This window comes from Mytilus edulis, chromosome 2, assembly GCF_963676685.1.
Source record: "Mytilus edulis chromosome 2, xbMytEdul2.2, whole genome shotgun sequence".
Lineage (NCBI taxonomy): Eukaryota > Metazoa > Mollusca > Bivalvia > Mytilida > Mytilidae > Mytilus > Mytilus edulis.
The window spans coordinates 70,305,514-70,332,826 of record NC_092345.1 but is presented as its reverse complement, the minus strand read 5'-3'; the positions used below and the strand labels follow the sequence as shown (position 1 = coordinate 70,332,826).

General features: G+C 31.7%; 4 protein-coding genes and 1 long non-coding RNA gene across 5 annotated transcripts in view; 4 read left to right on the top strand and 1 right to left on the bottom strand.

Annotated features, from left to right (window-relative positions):
- Nucleotides 1-1,056: 1,056 nt before the first annotated feature.
- Nucleotides 1,057-11,135, top strand: LOC139510656 (uncharacterized). The gene is made up of 5 exons (XM_071297206.1): nt 1,057-1,099; nt 4,668-5,150; nt 6,302-6,481; nt 8,850-9,127; nt 10,143-11,135. Exons 2-5 carry the CDS (start codon nt 4,683-4,685, stop codon nt 10,867-10,869), a joined length of 1,653 nt encoding a protein of 550 aa, XP_071153307.1. The 5' UTR covers nt 1,057-1,099; nt 4,668-4,682; the 3' UTR covers nt 10,870-11,135.
- On the top strand, nt 2,451-3,962 carry LOC139510990 (uncharacterized). Its single transcript, XM_071297554.1, has 2 exons — nt 2,451-2,667; nt 3,442-3,962. Exons 1-2 carry the CDS (start codon nt 2,451-2,453, stop codon nt 3,960-3,962), a joined length of 738 nt encoding a protein of 245 aa, XP_071153655.1.
- Nucleotides 11,136-13,947: 2,812 nt separating the features above from the next.
- On the top strand, nt 13,948-19,666 carry LOC139512806 (uncharacterized). The gene is made up of 5 exons (XM_071300724.1): nt 13,948-14,093; nt 15,370-15,873; nt 16,735-16,914; nt 17,864-18,150; nt 19,077-19,666. The coding sequence occupies exons 1-5, from the start codon at nt 14,046-14,048 to the stop codon at nt 19,591-19,593; spliced, it is 1,536 nt and encodes a 511-aa protein (XP_071156825.1). The 5' UTR covers nt 13,948-14,045; the 3' UTR covers nt 19,594-19,666.
- Nucleotides 19,667-20,589: 923 nt separating this feature from the next.
- The window catches only part of LOC139512803 (probable basic-leucine zipper transcription factor C), a 13,418-nt gene continuing 6,694 nt past the window's right edge, over nt 20,590-27,313 (bottom strand). Inside the window, exons 2-5 of the mRNA XM_071300722.1 lie at nt 25,566-25,794; nt 24,522-24,592; nt 21,418-22,557; nt 20,590-20,686 (exon numbers count right to left, since the gene is read on the bottom strand). Coding sequence (XP_071156823.1) covers nt 20,607-20,686; nt 21,418-22,557; nt 24,522-24,592; nt 25,566-25,794 — 1,520 coding nt within the window. The 3' untranslated portion in view covers nt 20,590-20,606. The remainder of the gene's footprint in view (nt 20,687-21,417; nt 22,558-24,521; nt 24,593-25,565; nt 25,795-27,313) is intronic.
- The window catches only part of LOC139512804 (uncharacterized), a 2,185-nt gene continuing 1,985 nt past the window's right edge, over nt 27,114-27,313 (top strand). The window contains exon 1 of the long non-coding RNA XR_011662336.1: nt 27,114-27,191. This is a non-coding gene — a long non-coding RNA (uncharacterized lncRNA). The remainder of the gene's footprint in view (nt 27,192-27,313) is intronic.

Below are 27,313 nucleotides of genomic sequence, written 5' to 3'. Positions count from 1 at the left end.
TTCGTCCTATGAGTTTAAATGTCCATTTGTTATCTTTTGACCACTTTAATAGTCATTATAAACATATGTATCCATGTTCGGTAATGGCATGATACACAGATGCGTTCAGACAATTTCAAAATAAATTAAGTATGTAAATAGTTATCAAAGATACCAGGACGCGCGTTTCGTCTACATAAGACTCATCAGTGACGCTCATATCAAGAATATTTATACAGCCAAACACGTACAAAGTTGAAGAGCATTGAGGATCCAATATTCCAAAAAGTTGTGCCAAATATTGCTAAGGTAATCTATGCCTGGTATAAGAAAATCCTTAGTTTTTCGGAAAATTCCAAGTTTTGTTCACAGGAAATTTATAAGAAATGACCACATTATTTATATTCATGTCAACACTTCAATGTTGACTACTGGGCTGGTGGAAGCCTTGGGGATGAAACGTCCACTAACAGTGGCATCGACCCAGTGGTGAATATAGTTTTCAAAGGTATCAGGATTATAATTTAGTACGCCAGACGCGTAAATATTCATTGTACTAAAAGTAACTAGGCAACTTCCTATATTGGCATTGATATACTTTTTGTTTTTCCCACCTTTTGACAATACGTTGGCAGGTTTTTTTTCAGCATCGAAGTGGTCGTCAAAACCAACAATTGTTTTAATAATTTATAAATAGATTACATAGACGGCACATATCACTGTGTTAACTATTATCATTAAAATATTTTTTTCATTAAACAAATAACTAGCTTAACGTGTATTGATGAACTACAGAGAAATGTTTGGCTTGCAAAGTTCAGCATGAATTAATGCATTGTAGATAGGTACACCTTAACTTCAAATCTCGAGGGAGGCACAGAGTTATGCCTATGGTTTACAAGGATTAAGACAATACCCGCTATGTTTAGAGACCATGATCTTATTGGTAAACAATAAGGATATTGTATATCTTTTTTATTGTTTCAAATAACAATACGTTTTATATTGTTAGTGGATTTGACGATTAATAAATATCAAGTTACATTTAAACAGAATAGTAAAAGTCTTTGTTTTGTTAGGTTTAAAATAATTCAAACCTTACACTTTTTAAATCACGTTGGTAAGTTTTAAATTTTATATACATCTAAGTTCAATAATATAATTATATCGCATTTTATTAAATAAATAGATATATGTTAACATATATCAGGTATATATTTACATTGATGATGCAAAATGACTAAAACAGCATTGCAAAGAGAGCTAGGCGAATGAGTGTATTCAAACTTTCAGGTGGAAAAACAAACTCATAATTAGTAGCATAAGAAGAAAGAAAAACAATTAAAAGACAAACAACAGTACACAAAACACAACAAAGAAACCTGAAAACGGATCTACACGAACCACATCAAAAACCTGTGGTTATCTCATATCCTCTGGAAGTGTAAAGAAATCATGTATTACATGTGGTACTGTCGTAATGCTCTGGTAAGTACAACCTCGGTGATAAATCTATTATAGTCACATTTGAAGAAAATAGGATGGGATTGTTGTTGGTACAATAATATGGACATATCCGTCGTCATCTGTGAATTCCATAACGATCAACCAATATAGTAATAGTATCTGTGAACCTTTTATTTTTATCTGGCATACACAATTGTAAACCTGGTGCCTCTGAGTTTTAATGTTCAAACGTATAAGAAAGTAATGGGATGAAAACAAAATCTATCTGCTTGCAATGATTAAACACCTGCTATTGGTTAAGTAATTGAAAGAGGGATAAGATTTCACGCAGACAAGCAAACCATAAGACGAGGAAAACAGATATGGCCATTAATAAAGAACAACAGTACGAATTTCAACATTTCACGAAAAATTACACAAACAAAATAAGATTGCACAATACAAAACTAGGATCAAATCTGGTGGGGCAAACACAACTACCATCAACTCATGACTGTATAACTGGCTTTTGAAGGAAGTAAAAATCAACACACCACAACTATTAGTTTTATTTTTACAAAAATAACTGCATAATGTGCCTATATACAGAGGCGCTTGTCTCTGATAAAATACCTGTACACTATAAGGTAATATTTTTTTATTTCCAGAAGTGTGTGACGTAGGGTCTTTTGCATTTAGAAATACACATGACTTTTTTTTTAAGCAAAAGTGTATATGTTGTGTACAAGTTATCATTTTGTACAAATTATAATTTGTACAAAAAGTGCTTGTACAAATTACAATTTGTACAAAATAAGGCTTAATTTCACTTATAACTTGTACAATAATTTATCATATGGATATTGTGATAACAAAAGTGTTGATACCCACTTTAAAACTTTTCAGTGCTATTTTTAAAGTCATAAATTGATTCATTTATATTGCCTTGAGGTTATAAATTGGACTCTTGTTCAATGGTCCTTCATATGGTCATTAACAAAAGTAAAAGTTAAGGTGTTAAAAAAATGGCTAGTATTGTTGATCAACATGATAAATTTTACCAAGAAGTTCAGCAATTTGCTGAGAATAACACATCTAAGCACAAATATCTGTATACCAGGGACAAATTGAATGAGTTAATTTCTAAAGTTAAAAATGCAATAGAGGCACTGAAGAAAAGTGACCAAGACAGACATTTGCTAAAGAAATATGATGTTATTGAAGTTTCTGATATTGAAAAGGGTCGGTCATGGAGGTCTCCATAAAACTAACAAAGAACTCAAAAAACATTTTTCTAACATTATCCAGGAAGCAATACGCATACTCACAACCAATTGTGAACAATGTATCTTGAAACGAAAACGTTCTGACATATCAAAACTTGTTGTTAAACCTATAATTTCTGATGACTTCAACTTTAGAGGGCAGGTTGACCTTGTAGACCATCAATCTGTCCCTGACCATGAATTTAATTGGATAATGCACTATCAAGATCATCTCACCAAATTTAGCGTGCTTAGAGCTCTGAAATAAGAGAGCTGCTTAAGTTTCGTATCAATTACTTGACATTATTCTTCTCTTTGGTGCACCCCATATCCTCCAAAGCGATAATGGGAGAGAGTTCAGTGCACATATAATCACAGAACTAAAATCGTTATGGTCAGAATTAGTCATAGTTCATGGCCGACCAAGACATCCCTAAAGTCAAGGGTCTGTAGAAAGAGCAAATGCTGACATTAAAGAAATGCTCATATCATGGATGACAATGACACACAACAGTGGTCTGAAGGTTTGCGCTTCGTGCAATTTCAGAAAAATAGATCATATCACAGAGTAATTGATCAATCACCTTATAACGCTCTGTTTGGTTCTGACCCAAAGATAGGTTTATCTTCATCTTCTTTGCCAAAGGAACTTTTGCCAAATCGTGAAACTGGGGAAGATTTGGAGAAAGTGTTTAAAGAGGTTTCAGAGGAGAACAGTAAAATTGAGATGATTGTACGGATGAAAACACAGATGCTGAATCGGTAGAATCAGAAAGAGAACTGAACGATTCTGGGTCAACTAGTACAACCATTGAAGTTGTATCAGAGGAAGTGGAAACACCGATCATTCGTGCAAGAAAACATGCATTGTCGGGCCAACAAATACAAGCAGATGTCCTTACAAAAAATACAAAACAGAAACTGAGTGAATTAGCTGTTGGAGACAATGTTATTATTCCAATACCACAATATGACCGAGCACCAACCGACCCGAGAAATATACAAGGTGTTGTTGTTGTAGAAGTAGGAAATTTTGATCACTGTGTTGGGACAATAGCTGGTAATTTATCAGTAGTCTTAAGCAGAAACCAAGTAGAATCAAGTTGTGTCTCTTCTTTGTCCGTTACACAAATTCCAGATTTGCAACTTTCTCTAAGGGAAGCTGTGAAAAAAAATTCAAGAACTGGTGGACAGGGTTTTCTCTATTGCAAATGTAAAGGAGGTTGTAACAATTCGAAGTGTAAATGCAAAAAAACAGAATGTATTGTGTAATTCAAGGTGTCATAGTTCGCTCACCTGCTCCAACAAATAAGAGCATTGTATATTATTGTATAGTATTGTATAGTATTGTAAATAGAGTTATCAAGTGTGTTTCATATTGATTCAAGTAATTTAGTAATTAAAATTGAAAATATTTTTTATCATTTAATTTGAAATTTATTATATATACAATATTGTATAAGCTATAAGTGAAATTAAGCCTTATTTTGTACAAATTATAATTTGTACAGGCACTTTTTGTACAAATTACAATATGTACACAGTCAAAATACAAATTATAATTTGTACAATTTTTTTGTACAAAATGATAACTTGTACACAACATATACAAATCATATATTTTTGGGACACGCTTCAAGTAAGCTATCGTCTGACACCACATATGACTATTTAAACTAGCTTTTGGTAATCTCGTATCAAAATATGATCATTTGGGGATGGAAAGACCTTCAATTGTTCTTTGAACAATTAGTTTTTAATTCTCATTTGGTTTTTTTTACCAAATTTTGTCATTCTGGCAGGGGCCTTTTGTTATATTTATTCATTATAATAGCTTACATTACTATATGAGTTTTCTAATTGTTATATACCATATGATGATCTAGAATATATGTTCATATATTTGTATATGGATCTTACATGTATAAAAAGTTTGTTCATTGTCAATCTTACTTCATTCCTTTATTTTGATAAAAGATAAGAATAATTGGAATGGAAGATAGAAACTCAAGTGATGACTGCTATTCATCCGACTTTGAACAAGATGATTCAGAACTTACAACATGCACTACTACATGTAATATCAACTTGGGAAATGATGTTAGTATTACAGGTCCAAGCAGTTTATATAGTATTTTAAATGGATTTATAACCACCAAATGGACAGCAGATGAGAAAAATAATTCACTCAAATTCCTAAACCTTCCTTTGGAGTCAATATTTGTGTCTGATATCTTCAGAACTGTTCAACGACAGAAAGGAGAAACAGGAAACCCTTGTGTTAAAATTCAGAAGGAAAAATTAGATAAATTCAATTTACCCTCCCAGTTTAATGACAAAGTGTGTTTTAGTGTCAACATTATAAATACTTTCTTTGAAAAAACTGGGAGTCAATTTTACGAGGCTTTTGCTTGGATAAATGACGGATTAGTATGGAAAATGCTTCCAGCCACGGTTAAGGTAAATTTTGCTACATACCTATACTTATAAAAGTATTTTGTTGTCTTTGAATATTTGGGTTAATGTCTTACTAAAATATACCCAAATGTCCTCCTGTTTGTAGTTTAGCATTTCTTGTTCAGATTTATCGCAATAAGTTGTTCTTGAAGCTGTTGATTCTATTGAAAATTAAACTATGAAAATATAAACGTTTCACTAACATCTATACAAGTATAAAACTAGTTAAAAAGGTAATTGAAGAAAGTCATATTGAATGATCAATTATTGTCATGAATCAAAACAAAATGTTATGATTAAATTTCTAAAATAGAATACAATGTAATGACCACAACATTTTCATTCATTTTATGAAATGTGTTCAGTAATCGATTAAAACATTTTTTGGTTATTTGCCTTATACAATTTGAACAGCAACAAATTTTAAATAGCTTAGATAGTTTAGTTTATATTTTAGGTGCTAAGAAATTGTGAATTTATTTTTCATGAAGTATTTTAAAATCAATCTACTGTAAGTTATGCTTTTTATCTTTAATTCTCTAATAAATCGACAGATATTATCAGCAATAGAACATTCCCAAAATGTAATGTAATTGAAACTATCTTTTTTTAGTTACATGTATTGTCCTCCAAAAACGATTTGTCTATTTTAATAAAAAAAACATGTTTATTAAAAATTTTTGTAATTCAATTTTTTCAATATTAAAAACAAAATAAATTCTGTAAGAATGTTATAAGATTTAGAACGGTATGGTTTTTTTACTTGCCATGTTTTGGCATAATTTTTGTATGCTTTTGTTTGTGTTGCTTTGATAGTTTTAGTATTTTTGTATTTGAGTTTTATAAAATATGAAATAATTTAGTTCTTCCATTGTTAAATATTATCAAACAAAATCGAGTATCAAAGTATTTTTCATATAGATTAGACCGTTGGTTTCCTATTTGAATAATTGTTTACTTTTTACTCATCAAGAATTGGATGGTGAGCTGTCTCATGGCTATCATATCACATCTTATTTTTTATCTAAGGGTTATTTTCAGTTCAAAGTTTAATTTGAAAATGGACATACGTCTTGTTGTTCCAGGCAAAACATGGCTAGTATAATACCTCTGATGCCCTCACCCTAACTCATATAACATATATTTATATTTAGGATGGTTTTGCTGAATTCTACTGCTGTCGACTTAACAGTTTTGGAATAGTTATTCAGTCAAAGCGGATGAATGTGATTATCAATCCATTGGGAACTGAAATAGAAATTGGGAATAGCTGTGCGTCTATTTTAAAGTTTGATAAAGATTGTGTGAAATCAAATGAAAACTTTAGGTATACGGTTAGTATTGAATGTGAGTCATTAGATGTTTACTTTTTAAAACCTTACCATCAGATGCGTTGTTTTCTGAATTATTAATGTAATCAGACACACATCCGTACATTGAATGAGGCATAATTATGATTGTACTTAATGTAGAAAACCATAAATGTAAACCCAATTTAATAAATCTTAATTTATTTTCTGGAAAGACTATCAGCAACAAAGGAGTGGGTTTGTTAAGGGCCGATTTTGGCCTCAAATTTCAAGTTCATCTGACGAACGATTTTAGACACTTTTTAAACACTTAAGTGTCTATTTCAGTTGATTCGATTAGTTTATTTTAAAGATTTTAACTGATTTACTCATTTAAAACGCTCCGATTCTAGCTTAAATATAAAAAAATCTATCAAATATGCCAAAAATGTAACTTTTCAGATGGTTTTTGTCAAAAATGAAAGTGGCCGCATCCGTGTTCATCCTCAACCTTTATATATGTTATGTATTATCATCAAATACAACTTACATTTCAATATAACGAATGAACACAAATGCAGCCACTTTCATTTAAGACGGAAACCGTCTAAAAAAAAACTTAATGATAAAATTGTGAAGATTTCAGTAATTTAGCATGACTTAATGATGCTAGTACCCGATATATGTACATTGTATTGTCAAAAACTGCCCATATTTATGTAGCAGAAGCAATCTAGTTTCCAATAAATATCTCAAAGTTTACATTTTAACAATTTTGTGAAACAGATATATTTTGGGGCCAAAACGTGATCTTACTTAACCTACTTCTTTAAGAAAGCAATGGTATGTGTATGGTTAAATGGTCTAATAACAAAAGCTCACAACATAATATTGATGATACATAATCTAAATGTTTTGTTCATGAACATATTTTGCTCAATGGTATCGTATATGCATCTTTGAACAATGCAAAATTTGGTGACTATGTGGAACGCATCTATCCCATCGAATTGGAGATAAAGGATACAGTTAAGTCGGCTTCATATCTTGACTTACATTTAGAAATTGACAATGAGGGTCGGTTGAAAACAAAACTTTACGACAAAAGAGATGATTTCAGCTTTCCAATTGTGAACTTTCCATTTCTAAGTAGCAACATTCCAGCAGCACCTGCATCCGGGGTATATATCTCCCAATTGATACGAATCGGATATTCCCGTGCTTGCATTTCCTATCATGATTGTCTTGATAGAGGGTTACTGCTCACAAGGAAGCTATTAAACCAAGAGTTCCAAATGGTGAAGTTGAAATCATCCCTTCGTAAATTTTACGGACGCCATCACGAGTTTGTTGACCGTTATGGAATAACCGTTTCACAAATGATATCGGATATGTTCCTTACGTCGTAACTACAATCCCCTTCCCTTTCATGAATGTGACCTACCGAATTAGACTATTTACCGGATTTGTAATTACATAAGGTAGCACTCCACAGTTAGGTGTGTAGTTTAGCATTTTGGCCCCTGTGGATTTTTCAAATATGAGAGCTAGTGTGCAATAAAATTAATTTTTGGATAGCTGAGTATTAAAATAGCCTTTGTATTGGGTTTATATGAACATCAAGAGTATGTAATGTATGTAATATAGGCTGTTTTCTGTATGACAGTCCGTATTTGCATGTCCCTACCATACATTGGTCCAGCAATTATTGTAATGTTTTTTTCCAACTTTTTATCGCACGAACTTTGTGATTGGATTTTACGAAAAAATGAGGCGAAAGACCCCCATTTTTTATTTAATCATTAGGAAGATTTATGAAAACAGTTTCTAAAAAGGTATTACTCAAAGGCATTGAAATTTTAGTTTGATCCAAATTTAGGGGGGATATGTGACATGTCCACCCCCCTTTTTGCAATATTTTATGGTAAATAAATGCAGAATGTTGCCATGGATACACATAAAAGGAATTTATTTTCACTCTTTTAACTTTTGAAAATCAAATCTATGGAATATACTGATTACATACATATGCACATGTACAACACAAACAGTTAGGTAAATGTATTAGAAATCCAGGAATAGGAGATGATAAAACATTTTGTGGCTCATTTTTAATTTTATTTTCTAACTGTGGAGTGCTACCTAAGCAACACGACGGGTGCCACATGTGGAGCAGGATCTGCTTACCCTTCCGGAGCACCTGAGATCACCCCTAGTTTTTGGTGGGGTTCGTGTTGTTTATTCTTTAGTTTTATATGTTGTGTCATGTGTACTATTGTTTTTCTGTTTTCTTTTTCATTTTTAGCCATGGCGTTGTCAGTTTGTTTTAGATTTATGAGTTTGACTGTCCCTTTGGTATCTTTCGTCCCTCTTTTGGCAAATAACTGAACATTTTGTACTTGAATTGTTTTAGGTACACACCCCAGACGTTGAGTTTTCCAGAACTATTCACACATCTACACGACATGTCAAACATGTGAGCAACAAAGTCAACTTTGAATATGATGAGTCGAAATTCTTAAAACCAATAAAGGTAGTGGTATCCCTCACCAACATTCCTCTAAACCCTCCTAATAAGTCACAAATTGAAATTATATTGGTTGGTTACAAGGATGGATCAGCTTCTACTGTTGAATCCAGGCAGAAGAGTGCAGATGATATTTACAGTGGTTCTCTACATGGATATGACGGGTATTTATGATTTCTATAATAACTTTATTCAAATGTTGTGTACTTTATCACCACGAACATTTAAAGTTTCAGACTTAAGTAAGATTCTATGATTCTCAAACTTTTATGATATAATTGCCAATGAGACAATTTTTTTAATAAACCAAAGGACGAAAATGTAAAAACAATACAATAAAAAATTGAAAACAACACGTTCAATAACTTCAATGCGTCCGAAGCGCTTTTCTGGATGTACCTTCACCAGGAACGCTCAAAGCCAAACATTTGAAATCCGAGGATGTATAAGTACCGAAACCGTTGAAGAGCTATATGACAAAAATACCTAAAATTGATAGCCAAATTCATCTAAAGTCAACTTTGCTTGAGGGAGTTGCAATCTTAGTTTCTTGATAATTTCAAAATCTATAAACGGACAATTTTAGAAAATTTTGTTACTGATTACTGATCTGATTAGACCCTCGAGGACTGATAGTCCACCAGCAGAGGTATCGACCCAGTGATGTAAAACATTGAAAACAGCACGTTTAATGATTAACTATATTTGACAAGAATACAAACGGTAATATGCTTGGTTCTGAAAGTCTTTTTCATGGTTTGCAAGAAATTTATTAAACAAACTAAAGTAATTGATCTAATAAAACCTATTTTAAAATATGTTGTACTATATAAAGGCTCCAGCAGTATTTCGCTGGCATAATTTGATTGAGAGAAAACAATCCAGGTTGCAAACTTATATCGAGGGAAACACATCAACTAGAAAAGAAAAACAACAAAACAACAGAAACACTGAAGTGCAACAAAAAACAAAAGACAAATTTGTATTTAGATATACAAATAAAGAGGAGATTGATGGAAATGTCGAATGAAATCATTAATTCACACTCAATTTAAAAAGATAGTTAGTAGACTTAAACAGGGTGAATGCTTTTACTCTAGTTTATGCTTGAATATTCATCTTTTTTGTATGTTTTGTGTTTGACCATTATAACTGATCTTCTTTATTACATTTTTACAGAGTATCTTTTGCAGTAGTACTTAAGATTAAAGAAGACAAAATCACTAAGATAAAATTGACAAATGAATTGAATTTGTTTTATGGCAGTAGACTATTATGTAACATTTTAGTTCATTTTCTGAAGAGAAATTCATCAACATTACGGCTAAGGGTTAATTGTTGTCGATCAGACCAGACCAAAGTGCTGATAAATATGGAACAACAAGAAGGACACTTTCTTATTCATAAATCAAAGAATTTATTTTTAACACCATACCAACGATTCAAGATACGTCCGGCAGGATGCATTGGATTAAAACCAGGCAATGGTGCTCATTTATGGATGCTTTTCTTGTCAGTCTCCAGTGAAAATGCTTTAACTTTCCAGGTTCAAATAAATAGAATAATGGGAGGATCACCAAATGCAATATTATGCTTTTCAACAGACACCATTACCAAAACCTACACAGAAATATCGAAAGTAGAATTCAATCTAGACAGTTTGCGCTTTCTTCAAAATCGATTGGACACTGGAGAAAACCCATCTAAAACAGACACCAAAATAGAAACTGTTAAAATTATCAAAAGCAGTGATTTGAAATCAATAGAAGCAGGTGTAGATCACGTCGCTTCCTCGATTCATTGTCCATCTGATTGTAGTACTGTCGTTTCGGAGACGGAAAGTAAACATCCAAATGTCGGAGGTCTTATATTATCAAACACTACACTAGAACGATACGAACAATAACGTATGGACTTTTAATGTAAACTTGAATCAACTATGCAATGTATGCATATACTATAAGCAATATTTTAATTAAAATATGTTACCTAAATAATTCGATATAACTTCAATTCCTACATCATTATGCTGTCTGTGGAAACAAACGAGTATATTTTGACAAAAGATCTGTATACTCAAGCTGTATTAGTAGATAAGATAATTGTTAAGTGTGCCAACACAATATTATGAAACCAATATGTACTACGAATTAAATCATACTTTAAAAAATAGTTTTAGTAGGTGCTCAATATTAGTATAATCAGTCTTGTTGAAGGATGTATGGTACCCTGTAGATGATTATGTCTTGGTTATACGATGGATACCTGTTTTATGGTAAATATGCAACATCTTATTATTTCTATATAGGTTTTTAACATGGGAAAGGGTTTTATCATCTGTTTCTTACATTCAATGCATGTGTATAGAAACAGACCTTCTACCTTTCAATTAGAAAGCATGTAAAATAACATTTAAGGAATTGCAGCGTGGTTAAAACATAAATCTACCCTGTTCCTATATTAGACCATATATTGTAAAGGGAACATACAAAATAATCGATTTTGCAAAACTCGTATAGTTCAACAATCTGTGATAGGTTAACTCGTTTGATATTGTTTTACTGTGCTTATCATTTTCTGATAAGTTGATATAGGATTCTATTATTCAAGAGCACGGATCACTTAATCCATCTGTTTTAAAAATATTTTGTTCAAAATAGTTTTAATGTAAAAGTATTCTTGTTGGTGGTCAAGTAAAATCCTGCCAATAGATTTAATACCTATGATTCTATCTTTTGTCAGTCAGTTTCTTGACAAATACTATAATTGATTCAACCTTTATTTTATAAAACTTTAGGTAGCGTCCCTTTCCAACGGATTTATGTCAATCTGATATGGACTTTTAAGCTCTGGTCAGTGTTATTGAATCTTCTGCAATCGATTCGACGAATTTATCATTTATTTGTTTCACCTTTACTTTTTGAAAATTTCCCTCTGTGTGACAAATCGGAGGGTGAATGTTATTGTGTAACAATAGACAGGGATGGCAACTTTCTTTTTCAGTTTTTTTAAATAACAAAATCATTTTTTAGCATTGAGCGATCCTGATGAAGGTAAATCTAGAAAAGCGCTTCGGACGCATGGATTATTTTTTTTAAAGAATTGTTGTCATGTTATGTTTGTCGATTATCAATTTTATAACTGATTTGGTTTTTTTCCCTGCTTCTATATTAAGTATGAAAAAAAACATTATCGCTATGCTTTATATCAAAAAGGTACACATAAGGGTTTTTAACTTTCATGGCATCATTTAAATTTTTTATCTGAAAAATTAAGTCGGAGAAAAAATAAAAGTATATCCATTATATAGATAACTTGGTATCTGAAAACATGTCTACATTTATATAATATTTCAATTCTGCTGAATATAAGACCCTCAGCACGCGGTCTTTTTTTCTTTCTTTTTATCAATAAAACAATCGGAATTAAAAGTTCGATAGACAGTTCTTACTTTTTTACAAAATTTTCGTGATGAAGAAAACACATATTAAATATCAGAATAGCTCAATTGTATGTGTGTATGTGTCTGTCAAACTTTGAGAACAATAATTAAATAAGTATATATCTGTACAGTCTCTAACTTGATAAAAAAGAATCGTTAAAAAACAATGGAAACGTATTGGTTTTTCTCAATTTCAACATATCACCTGATATACTTCAAAGATTCAAATGCATTTAAAGAAATAATGGCTATAAAATTAAAATACTTATAAAATCACAAACATGGTGAACTCCGAGGAAAATTTAACACGTAAAGTCCCTAATCAAATACATCAAACAAATGGATAACAACTGTCATATTCCTGACTTGGTACAGGCAATTCAAGATGTAGAAAACGGCAAATTAAGGTAGCACAATACAAAGATTTTTCATCCCCAATCAGACATCTTTAAACTGATGTAATTCCACTCATCCTTCTTTAAATTTTATAAATGAGGTACCAAAAGAAAGAAGAATGATTAATCTTTCAAATTGTGATAATTTCATTATGACATAATTATTACAAAATCAATTGTTATGTAATTAGTTGCTATATTGTGATGTCCATACTTGAATGAATTTAGTTTCTTTGTTATTCATAGCATTCCAAAATATTTTATAGATTCTTGCACAACACAGTTTGACCTCCAAAACAGTGTCTCAGATTTTTTCTATTGTATTTCATTCTCTCATAAATCTTCAATGAAGTTTGCAACATCAATTCATAAGAGATCACTAAACTCAATTTGGTATAAAACTTGTTCTATTGATGTTTTTGGAAATCTGAGACAAAGTTTTTGAGGTCAAGCTGTGTTGTACAAGAATCTATAAAATATTTTGGGATGCTATGAAGAACAAAGACGCTAAATTCATTCAAGTGTGGACATCACAATATAGCAACTAATTACATAACAATTGATTATGTAATAATTATGTCATTATGAAATTATCACAATTTGAAAGATTATTCTTTCTTCTTTCTTTTGGTACCTCATTTATAAATTATAAAGAAGGATGAAATAAATTACATCAGTTTAAAGATGTCTGATTGGCTTTTATAGCTAGCTACAACTTTCACTTGTATGACAGTCGTATCAAGTTCCATTATAATGAGAACGATTTGTAAACTAAACAAACAGGCATAAAAGGTAAAAATGTCAAAAATAGGGGGACAGAAGTCAACATTGTGTTATTATCTTAATCTTAAAATGTCGATATTGTCCGAAGAACTGACCAGAGAGCTGTGAAATGATCATAAGAATTAAAACGAATATTGTAAGCATAAACGCTAACATGTTATGATAAAATGATAATTTTACTGTAAAAATACTTCAACTTATCGGAATTTAATCAGCACAATTTGTCTATCGTTAATTTAAACTTGAACCTTATGAGCAATGACGTCATACTATCATGATGTTTTACACAAAGTATATATAGATTACAATAGTCATTTAAATAGTCATTATCTCAGTTATAATTCAATCAATTAAAAATGCTATTCAGCAATGTCTTAATGTTAAATCATCGATTTACGCATACAATCAGGAAGAATATGGTTTTGGACGTGTAATGTCAAATGATAAACTTCTAAGTACTGTATGATGTTTTCGCGTATATTTGGACCTTCAAAACCGCGACCAGAAAAGGTAATGAATTATCATTTTTAATTTTAAGTACAAATATTTTCTTACAGTGGAAACAATATTATTGTAAAACAAAAATCCAGCCTTTCAAATATATGCAAATGATATAGTTTGAAACGGTATAAAATCCTGTATAAAATGCAATAAAGTATTAGAATAGCTCTTGCAGAAAAAACTACCGTTTCATAATTTTAAGAATGACCTATGGAATAAAAAGTAAATATATAAGTTTAAAAAGTGTACGAAACTAAAAACAAGTACTTTTTACCACAATACAAATATCGGAAAACAAATATCAGTAAATTACTCAAATACTTAATACACGCTGAATTAAATAAGTAAGGATCAACAATGATATACCGATACTCAAAACTCTAGATTTTCATATCAAGTTTATAAATTATCATCCTTATAAATTGTTATAGTATTCTTTAATTTGTCTTTATAAATAAAGCTTTTACTGCTAAGTTCATATGTGGAAATATCCATTTGACGTGTCTCTGTACTTAAACATCCCGTCATTGTGCTATAGTGATATGGTAAATTATCATCTTATTCGCGTGTTATAATTTTCTTTAATTTGTTCTTCGGAATATGTACTTTTTACAGTTAATTCTATTTTTGCATAGTGAAAACTTCCTAGCATTCAAACTAATGAAAAAGTTAACCGGAAATTCTATACACTTATTATGCAAGTATAACGATATACTCCAAAAATGACAAAGTTTTTTATCTATCTCCCAAAAGAGCAAATTTTAATAAATATCAAAACCCTGACCACATGCACACCTTAAATATATGTACATACAACCTGCAAAGGGAAAACTTCCTAGCATTCAAACTGTAGGAGGAGTTATTCAGAAATGCTATGCACCTCTTATGCAAGTAATATATACTCCAAAAATGACAAAGTCTAACTATCTCCCAAAAGAGCAAATATTAATAAAAATCAAAACCCTGACCACATGCACACCTTCAATATATGTACTAACAGCAACAAAGTGAAAACTTCCTAGCATTCAAACTGTAGGGGGAGTTATCCGGAAATGCTATCCGGAAATGATATGCACCTTTTATGCAAGTATGCGGGGGCATAACAATTTAGAAATGCAAATTTATTAAAAGTGACAGGGATTCAGGTGATCAGAACGGGTATGTAAGGATTCTTATTTCTCTAGGGTACACAGCAGGTGGAGGATGACAAGTACGCATTCGATAAAAAGTTTCATTTGATAATTTGTATAAATTATTATTTGAAAAGTCATGTTTTTGATTTAAGAGAGAAGAAAGTCCAGAACGACCATCAACACCACCCACCCCCAGGATTGTCGACCATTCACCCGATCCACACGTTTTGAATGATTTTTTGTATTACGTTGAAGGACACGGTATTGTAGTTTTAGGGCAGGGGATCAGATTACGGACAGAACCAGAACTCTCAGCACCATTTAAATGTTTTAAAGTGGAAAATTGGACATCTAAGGAAAGAGACGACTATCTTAATGATGTAAGTCTTCCAAATCATATCACGCTGGTGTCGGACATATATAGACTATTAGGCCAACCTGATACACCCGGATTGGAAGAATTGACCGATCCTTCAGAAAGTAAACGTTTTAAAGAAAAACAGTGTGTATTTTCTGTCCGCGATAAATATAAGAAGAAAGTGTACCTTCAAGTTCCGGTATACCACTCCTTCGTCAAGGACAGCGACATTAATGATTATTGGGCGCTAATTGAAGATGCAGAGAACAGATGGAAGGAGGTGCCAGCATATGTAAAGGTAATTAACTGGTAACCTCATCACATAAAGTTTAGCATAATACAAGTCGGACGTTTGCACAAACTTCTATAATATTTAAGCCTCTCCTTGTCATACCCTTTTTCTTTCATTTTGGGTTATATGTATGATTCATAAATGTTTTAAAAACGGCTTGACATTACTTTAACAAACCATGACAATAAATCTTCATATTGAAATTTTTTCATTAGTTTCTATTTTTCATAATATTTAAAAGCAATTGTAAATTATAACAAATAATATGTTGAAACACGCAGGAAAAAGAAACAGGACTCCGTATTACCTTCTTTTAAATTGTGTAGGCAAGCGTTATATTTTCTTTATTACCAGTATCTATATAATTAAAACAAATGCTTGTACACACATATTAGTTAAACACTTTAAAACACTTACCTTATCTTCATAACATCTTTAAGGTCATATTACAATGTTAATTCATTTTGATATTCAGAAACACTTAACTAAACAATGACAAACAAGACCAAAATAATGACGCAATAACTGTACTTAGACGACATTACGATTAGTGTGTATTTAATTCTAGAACAAGCTAAACATGTTCACCATTTTTTGCCTGAATGTTACGAATTGTGCCTACACATACACAGGTTTACCCTTACGGTTTGCAAGATCGAATACAATCGCCTGCATGAATGAATAAATGACAAACATCATCTCTAAATTGTCCACGGAGTCAGGTAACGATGTTTTACGCTGGTTGGAACGAGTTATTACGAACACTGTATATGTATACGAGTACTTTACGAAAAAATATTCTGTAACAAAATTTTTGAAAATACTGATGTTTTGAAATTAAATGCTAATTGTTCATTATAATGACAGTTTGACTATATTGAATTTCCATGCTGTCGAATGAATAGCTTTTTGCTTGTGGCCCGCCCAAAAAAATTTAAACATGACGTGAAGTCTGAGGGATCTGTGATAAAAACTGGAGGGAATGATTGCATGACAGTTAACTTTACGAAAGGCTGTACAGAGGTAGAACTAAAAATAGAGTATATGGTATGTATATATCACTTTTATTATTTTATTTCTATATATATTGGATGGAGGATGTTTTTTTTTCGAAAAAGTCTTCCATCTAATTATTTTTGCTCTCTCGCTGCTAAAAGTTAAAAAGAACGTTTACTTCAAATTTTGACGTCATAACTGTACATCTTAACAACTAAATAAAATATGACAAAGAAAGCACTGTAACGACGAAATACACACGTTTCACTAAAATAACCGAATTCATGTACTAGTATAATACATAAATTCCATTATTGTCAATTCGATTGACAGTCGTTTGTTTTGACTTTAACGTTACGTAATATATGTTTGCTAAGTTCGTCGTTGTTGTCAGTGTTTTAAGAACAATATCATAAAAACAAATGTTTCATCTGGGTTTATATCATGTACACGATATCTTAAATAAAGGCAATAGTAGTATACCAAAGTTCAAAAGTCATAAATCGATTGAGAGAAAACAAGTCCGGGTTACCAACTTAAACTGAGGAAAACACATCAACTATAAGAGGAAAACAAAGGAAGCGGAACCAACGCCAACATACATAGAAATGAACTATTTGATAACAACTGCAATATTACTGACTAGGTACAGGACGATTTAAGAAAACATGGTGGGTTGAATCTGGTTGAATAGCTAACCAAACTTCCTGCTTCATGACAATGTTAAATAATATCGTTAAAATGAAAACACTACGTGACAGAAATACAGCACAAATACAGGCAAAAACAGTGATCAAAGAGAAACGGACAAACAAATAATACAATAGTCGACACAACATGCAAATCGCAGAACAACAACGAACTATTCAATCATCGACAAACACCACAGAATATCTTAGATTTTGTTTCAAAATCGAAATTTTGGAAACACGAAAAAAATGTAATTAAAAACATTTCACCTCCTTTTGTGAACATTATATTGCTACAACATATTTATTAGATACAAAGACCTATTGGAAAACTTGAGAACAAGGACGTTTATTCTAAGACATTGGTTGAAGCCGTGAGCCACAAGATAACATTAGATTTTAACAAGACACAACTAAAGGGACCCATCAGTGTTTCTGCCAGACTAACCAGTGACCCGAAAAGTAGCCAAGAACTAGTTGGTTCAGATAATCCTCACGTAAAAATGATTGTTTTCAATAAGAGTGAAATCGTAGTTCTTCCAACAGGTAAAAAGACTGACACAAAGGAGTATACTGGTCAAATACGAGACTCTGATGGGTAAATATTAAAGACACAGGAGAATAACGATAAGTTTATTTTATTTTTTATGATGGTTATTTTCACAACGCTTCGATTATGCAATGTCATGATATTACTTAGCAAGTCATATTATAAATAAAACCGAAATATTTTCTCATTTTTCCAGCCCGTGGTCGTCATATAGCTTATAAATCTATATATATCATAAATTTGTTTCTTCTTTGTTATACTATGAAAACACCCAATCTGTATACTGGATACCTAGGTGGGGCATAAAAAGTTATAAAAAACACAACCAAACAACGAAAAATATCACTATAAAGCAACCACAATTAAACACTTGTCAAAAGAAACAAACGAACGTTAACTTTCTACTATTTTTTTTTCGATGCTTTTTGATGCGCTTTCGGTCAGTTCCTGTGATATAAATAAAATCACTTCGTTACTTGTTTCCTTATGGTTTAATTAGTATATGTCCAGTGTAGATGACCAGTAATTGGAACATGATGATGTGTTACACATAATTAATAGTCATGAAGTGTGTTGGTGACTATTTAGCTTAATGTTAATCAGACATTTGCAAAGTACTGAATCAATAGAAAAATAATCACCTTCAACATATCTAGTACTCACAAAATTTACATGAGAAAAAAAAAATGGTTTAAAATCATCAATAGTAATAAATACCATTCTTATAATAAAGACAAAACACCTTCAAAGAGAAAGATAACGTACACTGTTTGAAGCTGACTAAGTTGTCATTATTGCAATATGCAATACTAGAAGCTTGAAACTCGTCTCAAAGAATATCAAGCAATACTGAAATACTTTCGTTTCTGTTATAGTTTCGGCACGCTGCTTTCCTGAAATAATACATATATCTTTGGAACTGTGTGTTTTGATTATTGGGTTGTTAAAACTATCAATAATTATTTTTATTTCAGTGTGCTTTTTGCTAGAATTAAACCGAACCAGCTTGACCACAAGAAACTAACAACAATACTGACGGACGAATTAGAAGCTTTTTATGGTACCCGCATGCTGTGTACAGTCTTAGTGTTTTTTCTAAAGAAAACGGACAAAACAATTTATTTCATTGCAGAATGTTGCTTAAAACAACGTGTAGACTCTGTACTTTTAGAGCATCAAGAACAGAAAAACAGCTTGGCATACAGATCGGGAGATCTTTTTTTACCTTCACATCAACGGATTCGAATTCGCCCCGAGGGATCTTTAAAACTGAAAAAGGGTGACGGGCGTCATCCCTTTCTGTATTTTATGTATACTGCAAGAGATAATTTTACATCTTTTTCAGTTGAGTTTGTTGGAAGGCTAGGAATTGCAATGAACGCCGTTTTAGAATTTTCTGCTGATAATCATAGGCGAGGAAATATTACCAGAGCAGATTTCGATATCAGTAATCTTCTACTTTCAAGATACTTAGAACCAAATAAAAAATAAAGAGCATGGGGTTAACATATAAATACATTATTTTATGAGAAGGGTATATTCAAACATAAAAAGATTGAATCTATACAGTTTTCTGTTATTAGTTCTCACAAATTACTTACAGCAATTTCGTATTCAATTCTCTATACATACCTGATAATGTATAGAGAGTAAAAAGTAAAATCACGAAAATACTGAACTCTGATGAAAATTCAAAACGGAAGTCCCTTATCAATGGCAAAATTAAAAATTTCACACACATGGAACGAATGGACAACAACTGTAGTGTATGTATGTCTGTCTGTTTGATAGTATTTGACAATAGTTTCTTCTAATTACTTTTCGCTTGATATAAATGTGACCTACATACTTAGGTGGATAACGTCGATCATTTGGAAGTCATCGGTTTATTGAACGTCATTCGTTCAATTTGAAGAGCAGAGCAGGTACAAAATTACTCAGTTGCTAACATATACATCATTTAATTTCTGGTAGACAATTGGTCTCACTGTCAATCATCTTACATCTCTTGGTTTTATATACAAGTCATAGTACTTAAAAATGAAATTCGACAAAGAGATTGAACGTCATTTTTTAAACGGCTTATTTTCGATTTATGAGTTTGACTGTCCCTCTGGTATTTTTTGTCCCTCCTTTCTATGTTTGTATTATGTTTATTCCATAATTGTATAATTGCTTCTCACTGCAATACAAATACATGTAGTAAACAAAATTTTATTATTTCCATGAGGACGTCGTGGCAACTGGTCGAATCAGCAAACTAGTTTCGTTATACTTCTATTTGAATGTATACCACGTGACAAAAATGAAGATATAAAACAAAAAACATTTAAAGGAGAACAAAGTAACAAACAAAACATATATGGAAACGACCCATACAGTTTGGAAAACTACGGTATATATTTACAACAAGTTGTGTCAAACTCCAAACAAGCCAGGAGCTCTTCGTCGTATAAATAATGACGACTGAATGATTATAAACTTAAATAGACTGTTCGTATTTATTACAGAATTATAAAAACAAGAGGTATTAACATAATCAAGGTAGATATCACAGCTGTGCATCCAGAATTCTTCTTGTCATCTGAAAAAAAACCAGAAATATAAACTGAGCTTATTATAACTCACAAAGTATTCTAACTTAATACATTGGCTTACAATAGATGTTTGGAAAACAAAATATCGCTATTCAGACGTATGCAATATGGTCATGTATACTATTGGTTGATTTAATTTTATGTTAGCATTATCATAAGCGAATTTAGCTTTGGTAGTTTGCAAACGTGGTAAAACACTAACCTTCTTGACATGTTTTATTGCTACTAAATTTATGTCAGTTCCATCGCATTTCCTGTTATAAAATTATCTTTAATCTTATTTGACCTTGCAGCTTAACTTTAATCATAAAAGTGTTGCATTTACCAAATAAATATGTGTCCAGGAGCTTAATAGGAATAATTGTCTTTTATATACACCTTAGCGGCGTTTCGAAACGACTCTGACAAATAAAGGAAAAGGAAATGCCTGACCTATACACGAAAAATACAACAATTGACGCAGTGCTGCACATAATAACTATCATCACATCGTATCCTGATAAAGCTGTTGTATAATAGAAAGCAAAGCTTATTGGAAGTAATATGTTATGATTAATGGAATTCTATAGTTGATAATTACTCATATAATTAACAAAAATAATAGATAATTCACAACTGTTATAATATGCATGTTTGACTATCCTGTTATAGCTTATTGTACAGAGTCCGATCATTTGTTGGCGAGTGCTTTTCGAGGACAGTAAAACAACATACTTACCATTAAGTTGACGAAATTCATTGTCCTTTTTCATAGACGTCGCTAAGTTATTAGATTGCCTTTCTCCAATATTGTTAACTGGCATGGCTACTTTATTAGTTTTATTAATACGGTTAATCTTAGTTACTGGATTAGTGGTTACTCCCATTGATATTGTTTTTGAAATTCGCAATGGCAAAGGTGTCCGAATTGTCGTTCTTACTCCTATTTTCTGAGCTACAATTTCTGGTTGAATATCGGGTAGCATTCCTGGACTCAATAAATCAGCCGGTACTGATCTCATATTCGGATCACTTATTTGTGCCCCACCTGTTAATATTAGTGCATTTTTAGGTTGTTGCATACTTGTTGATTGTGATTGCATTGGCACATTTTGATTACTTATATTTGTAGACACAGGTAACATAAGTTGCTGATTTCTTTGTAAAGATAAATTTTTCATCATTGAAGTTCTGGAGTTTGTTATTTGTTGGTTACTAGAAATTAAGGAGGTTTGCGCTCCTGTCAATTGATTACGTGCCGGTCTTATATTAGATGGACCTGTGTTAAGAGCCGGTCGTGAACGTTGCATATTGGTTAAACTATTCAACGACGGTTGTACAATATTATTCGACGGTTGTACAATATTGTTCGTTGGTGGAAATTGCACCCCGTTATTCGTTTGGGGAGCAATTTGTTGTACATTACTTCTGACGTTTCCAATAACTCTATTATTTGGTTGCTGATTTGACGGACTCCGCAAAGTAGAGGAAAGTACATTAGGATTTCCTGGTTGATTAAACGATTGAGTATTAATTTGTTGATTTGGAATAATCTGCCGCACGGAAGATGATGGAGCGTTGTTAGGATTTCCTGGTTGATTAAACGACTGAGTATTAATTTGTTGATTTGGAATAATCTGTCGCACGGAAGATGACGGTGCGTTATTCGGATTTCCTGGTTGATTAAACGACTGAGGATTAACTTGTTGATTTTGAATATTCTGCCGCACGGAAGATGCCGGAACGTTTTTCGGATTACTGCTCCATGAGTAATCAAATGGTTCTTGAGGAGACGCCTTTAGAATAAACATTTTACGAGGCCCAGAGGGCGGTTGCTGAATAACATTTGATGTTTTTCGTTCATTATCTTGGCGTACAACTGAAATACGTAATGTACCAAATAAATAAAGTTACTCGTCTACTTATTGTATATAACGTATTCACTATAACACAGTTCTGGGCTAGGCCATCTGTTACTTAATGAATCGTGTGTTGAAATAGGTTCACTAAAATACATTCATACACATGCAACTCTGTTAATATCATATATAATAGGTTTTCTATAAAGTTGTTAAACCCTACCCTCCTAATAATTCAATTAATCCAACAAAAGCCAAAGGAATTATGATTTTATTTTCATTTTTAACATTCTAAAATTTTGATTGCTGCAAAATTTTGTGAATCTGTTTTCTTTTTACATGTTCCTGAAATGTTTGAAGAATTGACCATTTAATTCCCCAGGTACATTTTTCACAATGCTTATATGAAATTATTATATATGGAAATAATGATTTTTTACTATTGATTACTGATCTCAAACAATATTTACAATACGGTTTCTATTTTTTTCTTTGAACCAATAATAATATACAGTACGTCCATGAGTGTCTATATGGACCAGCCAGGATTTGAATAAAAACACCAGTGCTTTATTTGTCTTGTTTTTTTTTATTTTCTTTTATTTGAAGATAAAACGGAGTACTACAAAGTCTCAAACACTCTTTCTTAACTGCATATTACAGAAAACAAGAATATACTGTAACCTATTATTTGACATTAGTATCACAAATAAAATCTAATGTTCTTTTACTACAAATACAGAAACTACATAGCTTTAAAGGCGTTGTTTCTCAGTTTGACCTGGTGAATTTGTCGATTTGTTTCATCAGTTCAGTGATACCCCAAAATACTTTTATTTTAAACACATTCAGTAATATAGGACATTCACTTCTCATATCAATATTAGTTGTGACATTTTGGCAGGCCAATTGTTTCCAGTTCATTTTTTATCTTTGACAATTGCTTTCTCCTATAAAATGTTTATACATTCGGATGATTGGCTAATATTAAGATGTAATAATAGCTATTGACGAATGAAAATAAACACAGCAGGTAGTTGTAATAGCTACCTCGAAAACAATCAAAATTAACTACTCTTTCCTACTCAGGGGACAAAAAAATCAAATGAGAACATAAACAGAACAAATTATGTAATGGCGGTTAAGGCTTAATGGATTATATACCGCATTTGTGTTTTAGTATACTGTCACTCCTTTCCAAAAGCAGAATTATTAAAGTTTAATAGTTAAGGTAGGTAAATTAGTATTTTAATATTGCATACATGATGATTCACACTAATATACCTTTTTTATCCCGTGTTGTCGAAACTGAAATTTGTCAAAATATGTACAATTATTAGTTGTTTAAAACAAGTGCCGTCAAAATTGAAGGGGCGGATCCAGACATTATTGAAGGGGGTTTACCAACCATATGCCTCCATGCGAATGCCTTGATCGTCCAAAAAAAGGGCGGGGGTTCCGACCCCCAAAACCCGTCTGATGGACCCGCCATCGAATTGAATGAACGAATAACTTTCTAAATTCTGCATATGGGAAGATAAGAAGAATATGTCATCCGTAAGTAAATCATCAATTATTTGCACTTAATATACTCTATTCTATATTGTTACCCGAGGCACATACATGTACGAAGACCTGATACTTATTTTAGATGGGAGCATGTAAGAATAATCATTTACAGATATATGGTGTATATTTGAAATCACCATCAATCAACCATTTTAAATTTATGATGTGATTCATATTGCCTAAAAAGATACACCATGTAGTTTGTAACAAAGTTGAAACATGGCTTTTTACGAAAATTATTCAAATTTTGAGGAGCGTCACAACACTGATACATGTAGTTAACAACGTATTGATATTGTTGTGAGTCATTTGCGCTACTCTTAGAAATTAATTGCGCAGCTAGAACATATTGATAATCAAATTAATTTAAATTAATTAAACCAATTGCAAGCGTTTTCATTTTTGTTCAACTTACTGCCGGTAGGAGATATTTCTGTTGACATCACATCGGTGTATATCGTTCTAAGATCCTGGACAACTGTAGATCTAAAACAAAGAGTAAATATTCTATTAATGTGACATGTATTAGACTCTTCTATTTTTGATAGCTAGCACATTTTCTGGCAAAATTCATTTGGGTATAACATTTTCACATGCGTATTAGTTGTATAGTATCCTCATGATATTATCATAATAATTTAAATCATGGTCATCATCAATGAATATATTATACTAATTAGTGCTTATTAGTATATATTTTGTTCACTTTGTAGGATATAATTGCACCTTCATTTATGCCGGATCCTTATATATTGAGATGGATGTTTCTAGTCTTCAAATCTTCGGAGGGTCTCTATCATATAAACAAAATATTGAAGTGGGGCCTTTTTTAGAGAAGGACAAGTGCGATATGTCATGCTATTAAGTCTACCTATATTGCATCTTTAATTTTGTCAAAATTGAATTAATTTGTATAAAGCTCTATCTAAACATACCCAATACATGCATTTATCTTATTAAATCTTTTCCTATTTTGTATGCAGGGTTTCTTTTAATACTTATAACCAAATTTAAATACTAGTATGTGGGTAATGTGCGGTATGCGAGTTTGCTCACTAAAAGTACTTAAAACAAAAAGGAAATATATACCAAAATCATTATGTTTTACCTTGAAAGGTGTTTTTACCCCTAAAAAGTATAGAAACCATCAATGTTTAGGGAAAAGAGTATCACTTATGAATTGGTAAATTTGAAAAACTATAGCTGTATCTGGAAAAACCGTACGGAATTTGGGTCCTTAATGCTTTACAACTTCGTAAGTTATTTCATAAAATTGAGAATGGAAATGGGGAATGTGTCAAAGAGACAACAACCCGACCAAGTCGTCTTTTTTTAAATCTCTTTTTAGTCGAGCGTCATAGCTCTGTAGAGTATTTTGTAAACAAAACGTGCGACGTGCGTATAACATTTAGATCCTGGTTAGGCTGGTATATATGATGAATTTATATATGGTACTTACATGAACCGAAAGGTTTCTCTCATGTTAGGTTCAGGAAGCCATTGGAATTGTACAACTGTTCTGTCGTTGTTATTAGAATGAGTCAGAGATTGTCCATTTTGACATGCAACAGTTTTAGACACCATGTTTCCCAATGGGATAAATTTACCATAAGATTTAACACCTCCGAACTCTGTCCTAGCTTGTATTATAAATCCTCGGAAATAACGAGAAAGTCCACGAATCGTAACTGAAAAAAAACACACTCATAAATGATCATGCATGAAAAACAAAAATTAGACATCTGTAATACGGTAAAAATGAAGGCACTGTAGTTGTACTAAAATGGAAATCGGCACTTTTTGGCCATTTGTTTTAATAGAAATATGTCACACTGATCTATATGCAGCCTATGTACTCGAGTTCAAATATATACCGGGTATGTTTGTACAAGGCACTAGTCTTAATCCAAAAAGGAACAAACTACGTCTACAAGAAAATATTTTTGATATGTATGGTAACAATTCTTCTAATCTTAAAGATATTAGACTTACAATTCATGTGTTTTGTAGATTTTTACTTTTTTCGGAATTAGCTAGTCTTAAACACAACAGTATTATTTTTCAGTCGAATTATGATGTTTTACGTCTATAAAAATGTGTATAGGGAACGTACAGATGTGGTTATTTTGATATGATTAATTCTACGTGTCCTGAAGACATAATATATTTCAGAAACAAGTAATGAATTTATTTTTTATCTGTAGTTTTGGTAAAAAAATATCTAATTCGTACTATTAACAAAAATCTTTCAATCGCTAGTAATATTTTACTTTCTACTTTTTGTAGCATAGCCTTGTCAAATTTAAATATGGCTTTTACACTCTTGAGTCGTGTGGCGCTACGATTGGAACATTAACTTATGCTAAGTTGCAACTTATGTCGGACAGATTTTAAAAGCGGGTATAGATTTCTTTGATTATCAAATTACAGTTTTTAATCATTCAACGCTTAGTTTCGGTTACAGTGTACCTTATCCTCGCTCTCACCCCTAATTATTTGTATGGAAAATAGAAATTAATGTGTTTTAATTTGTTTGTATACTGATTTTCTTTTTCGTCTTTGAAGATATTTCACCATGGCAGCGGACTTTTCTTTCTTGTTTGATAATACAATTATGACGTCGCGCAAGATACTGGTGACAATTTGAAGGTGATTCGAGAAAAATCGGCGAAAAGGCTAACTGTCCGTTTAGGACGCAACAATTTGCAGAATCGCTAAATAATTTTCGTTACCCAATCTAATGGCAACAAAATATCTGTTTTTCATGATATTTTTTCACGAATAGGTTTCGATTTGAAGCGCTAAATTTTATGAAATAGGCAATTTTGCCGTGTAATGCGTAACATTGAACATTGAGATCTCCAAACATTTTTGAGAATGAAATATGGATTGAGTAGCCAAAGGTAGTTCTCATTTGGAAGGAATTAAGAACCATATGTAAAGTTTTGAATTACATAATTTTACTTACATATATGACGTCATACATGTAGAAAAATGACGTCATAGCAACTTTTTGATCTTGTAATGGTGACAAATAATCTAGACTCCAACTGCAAACTTTGAAGATCAAATTCATATACTGAAGGTAATTTTAAAAGGATATCGTTTATATTTATAATTTATAAATTACAAACATTTCTGTTTAAATTGGTACCGAACTTTTTGAGTTTACTTGTTTTAAAAAAAAACTATTGAAAAAATTTAAAA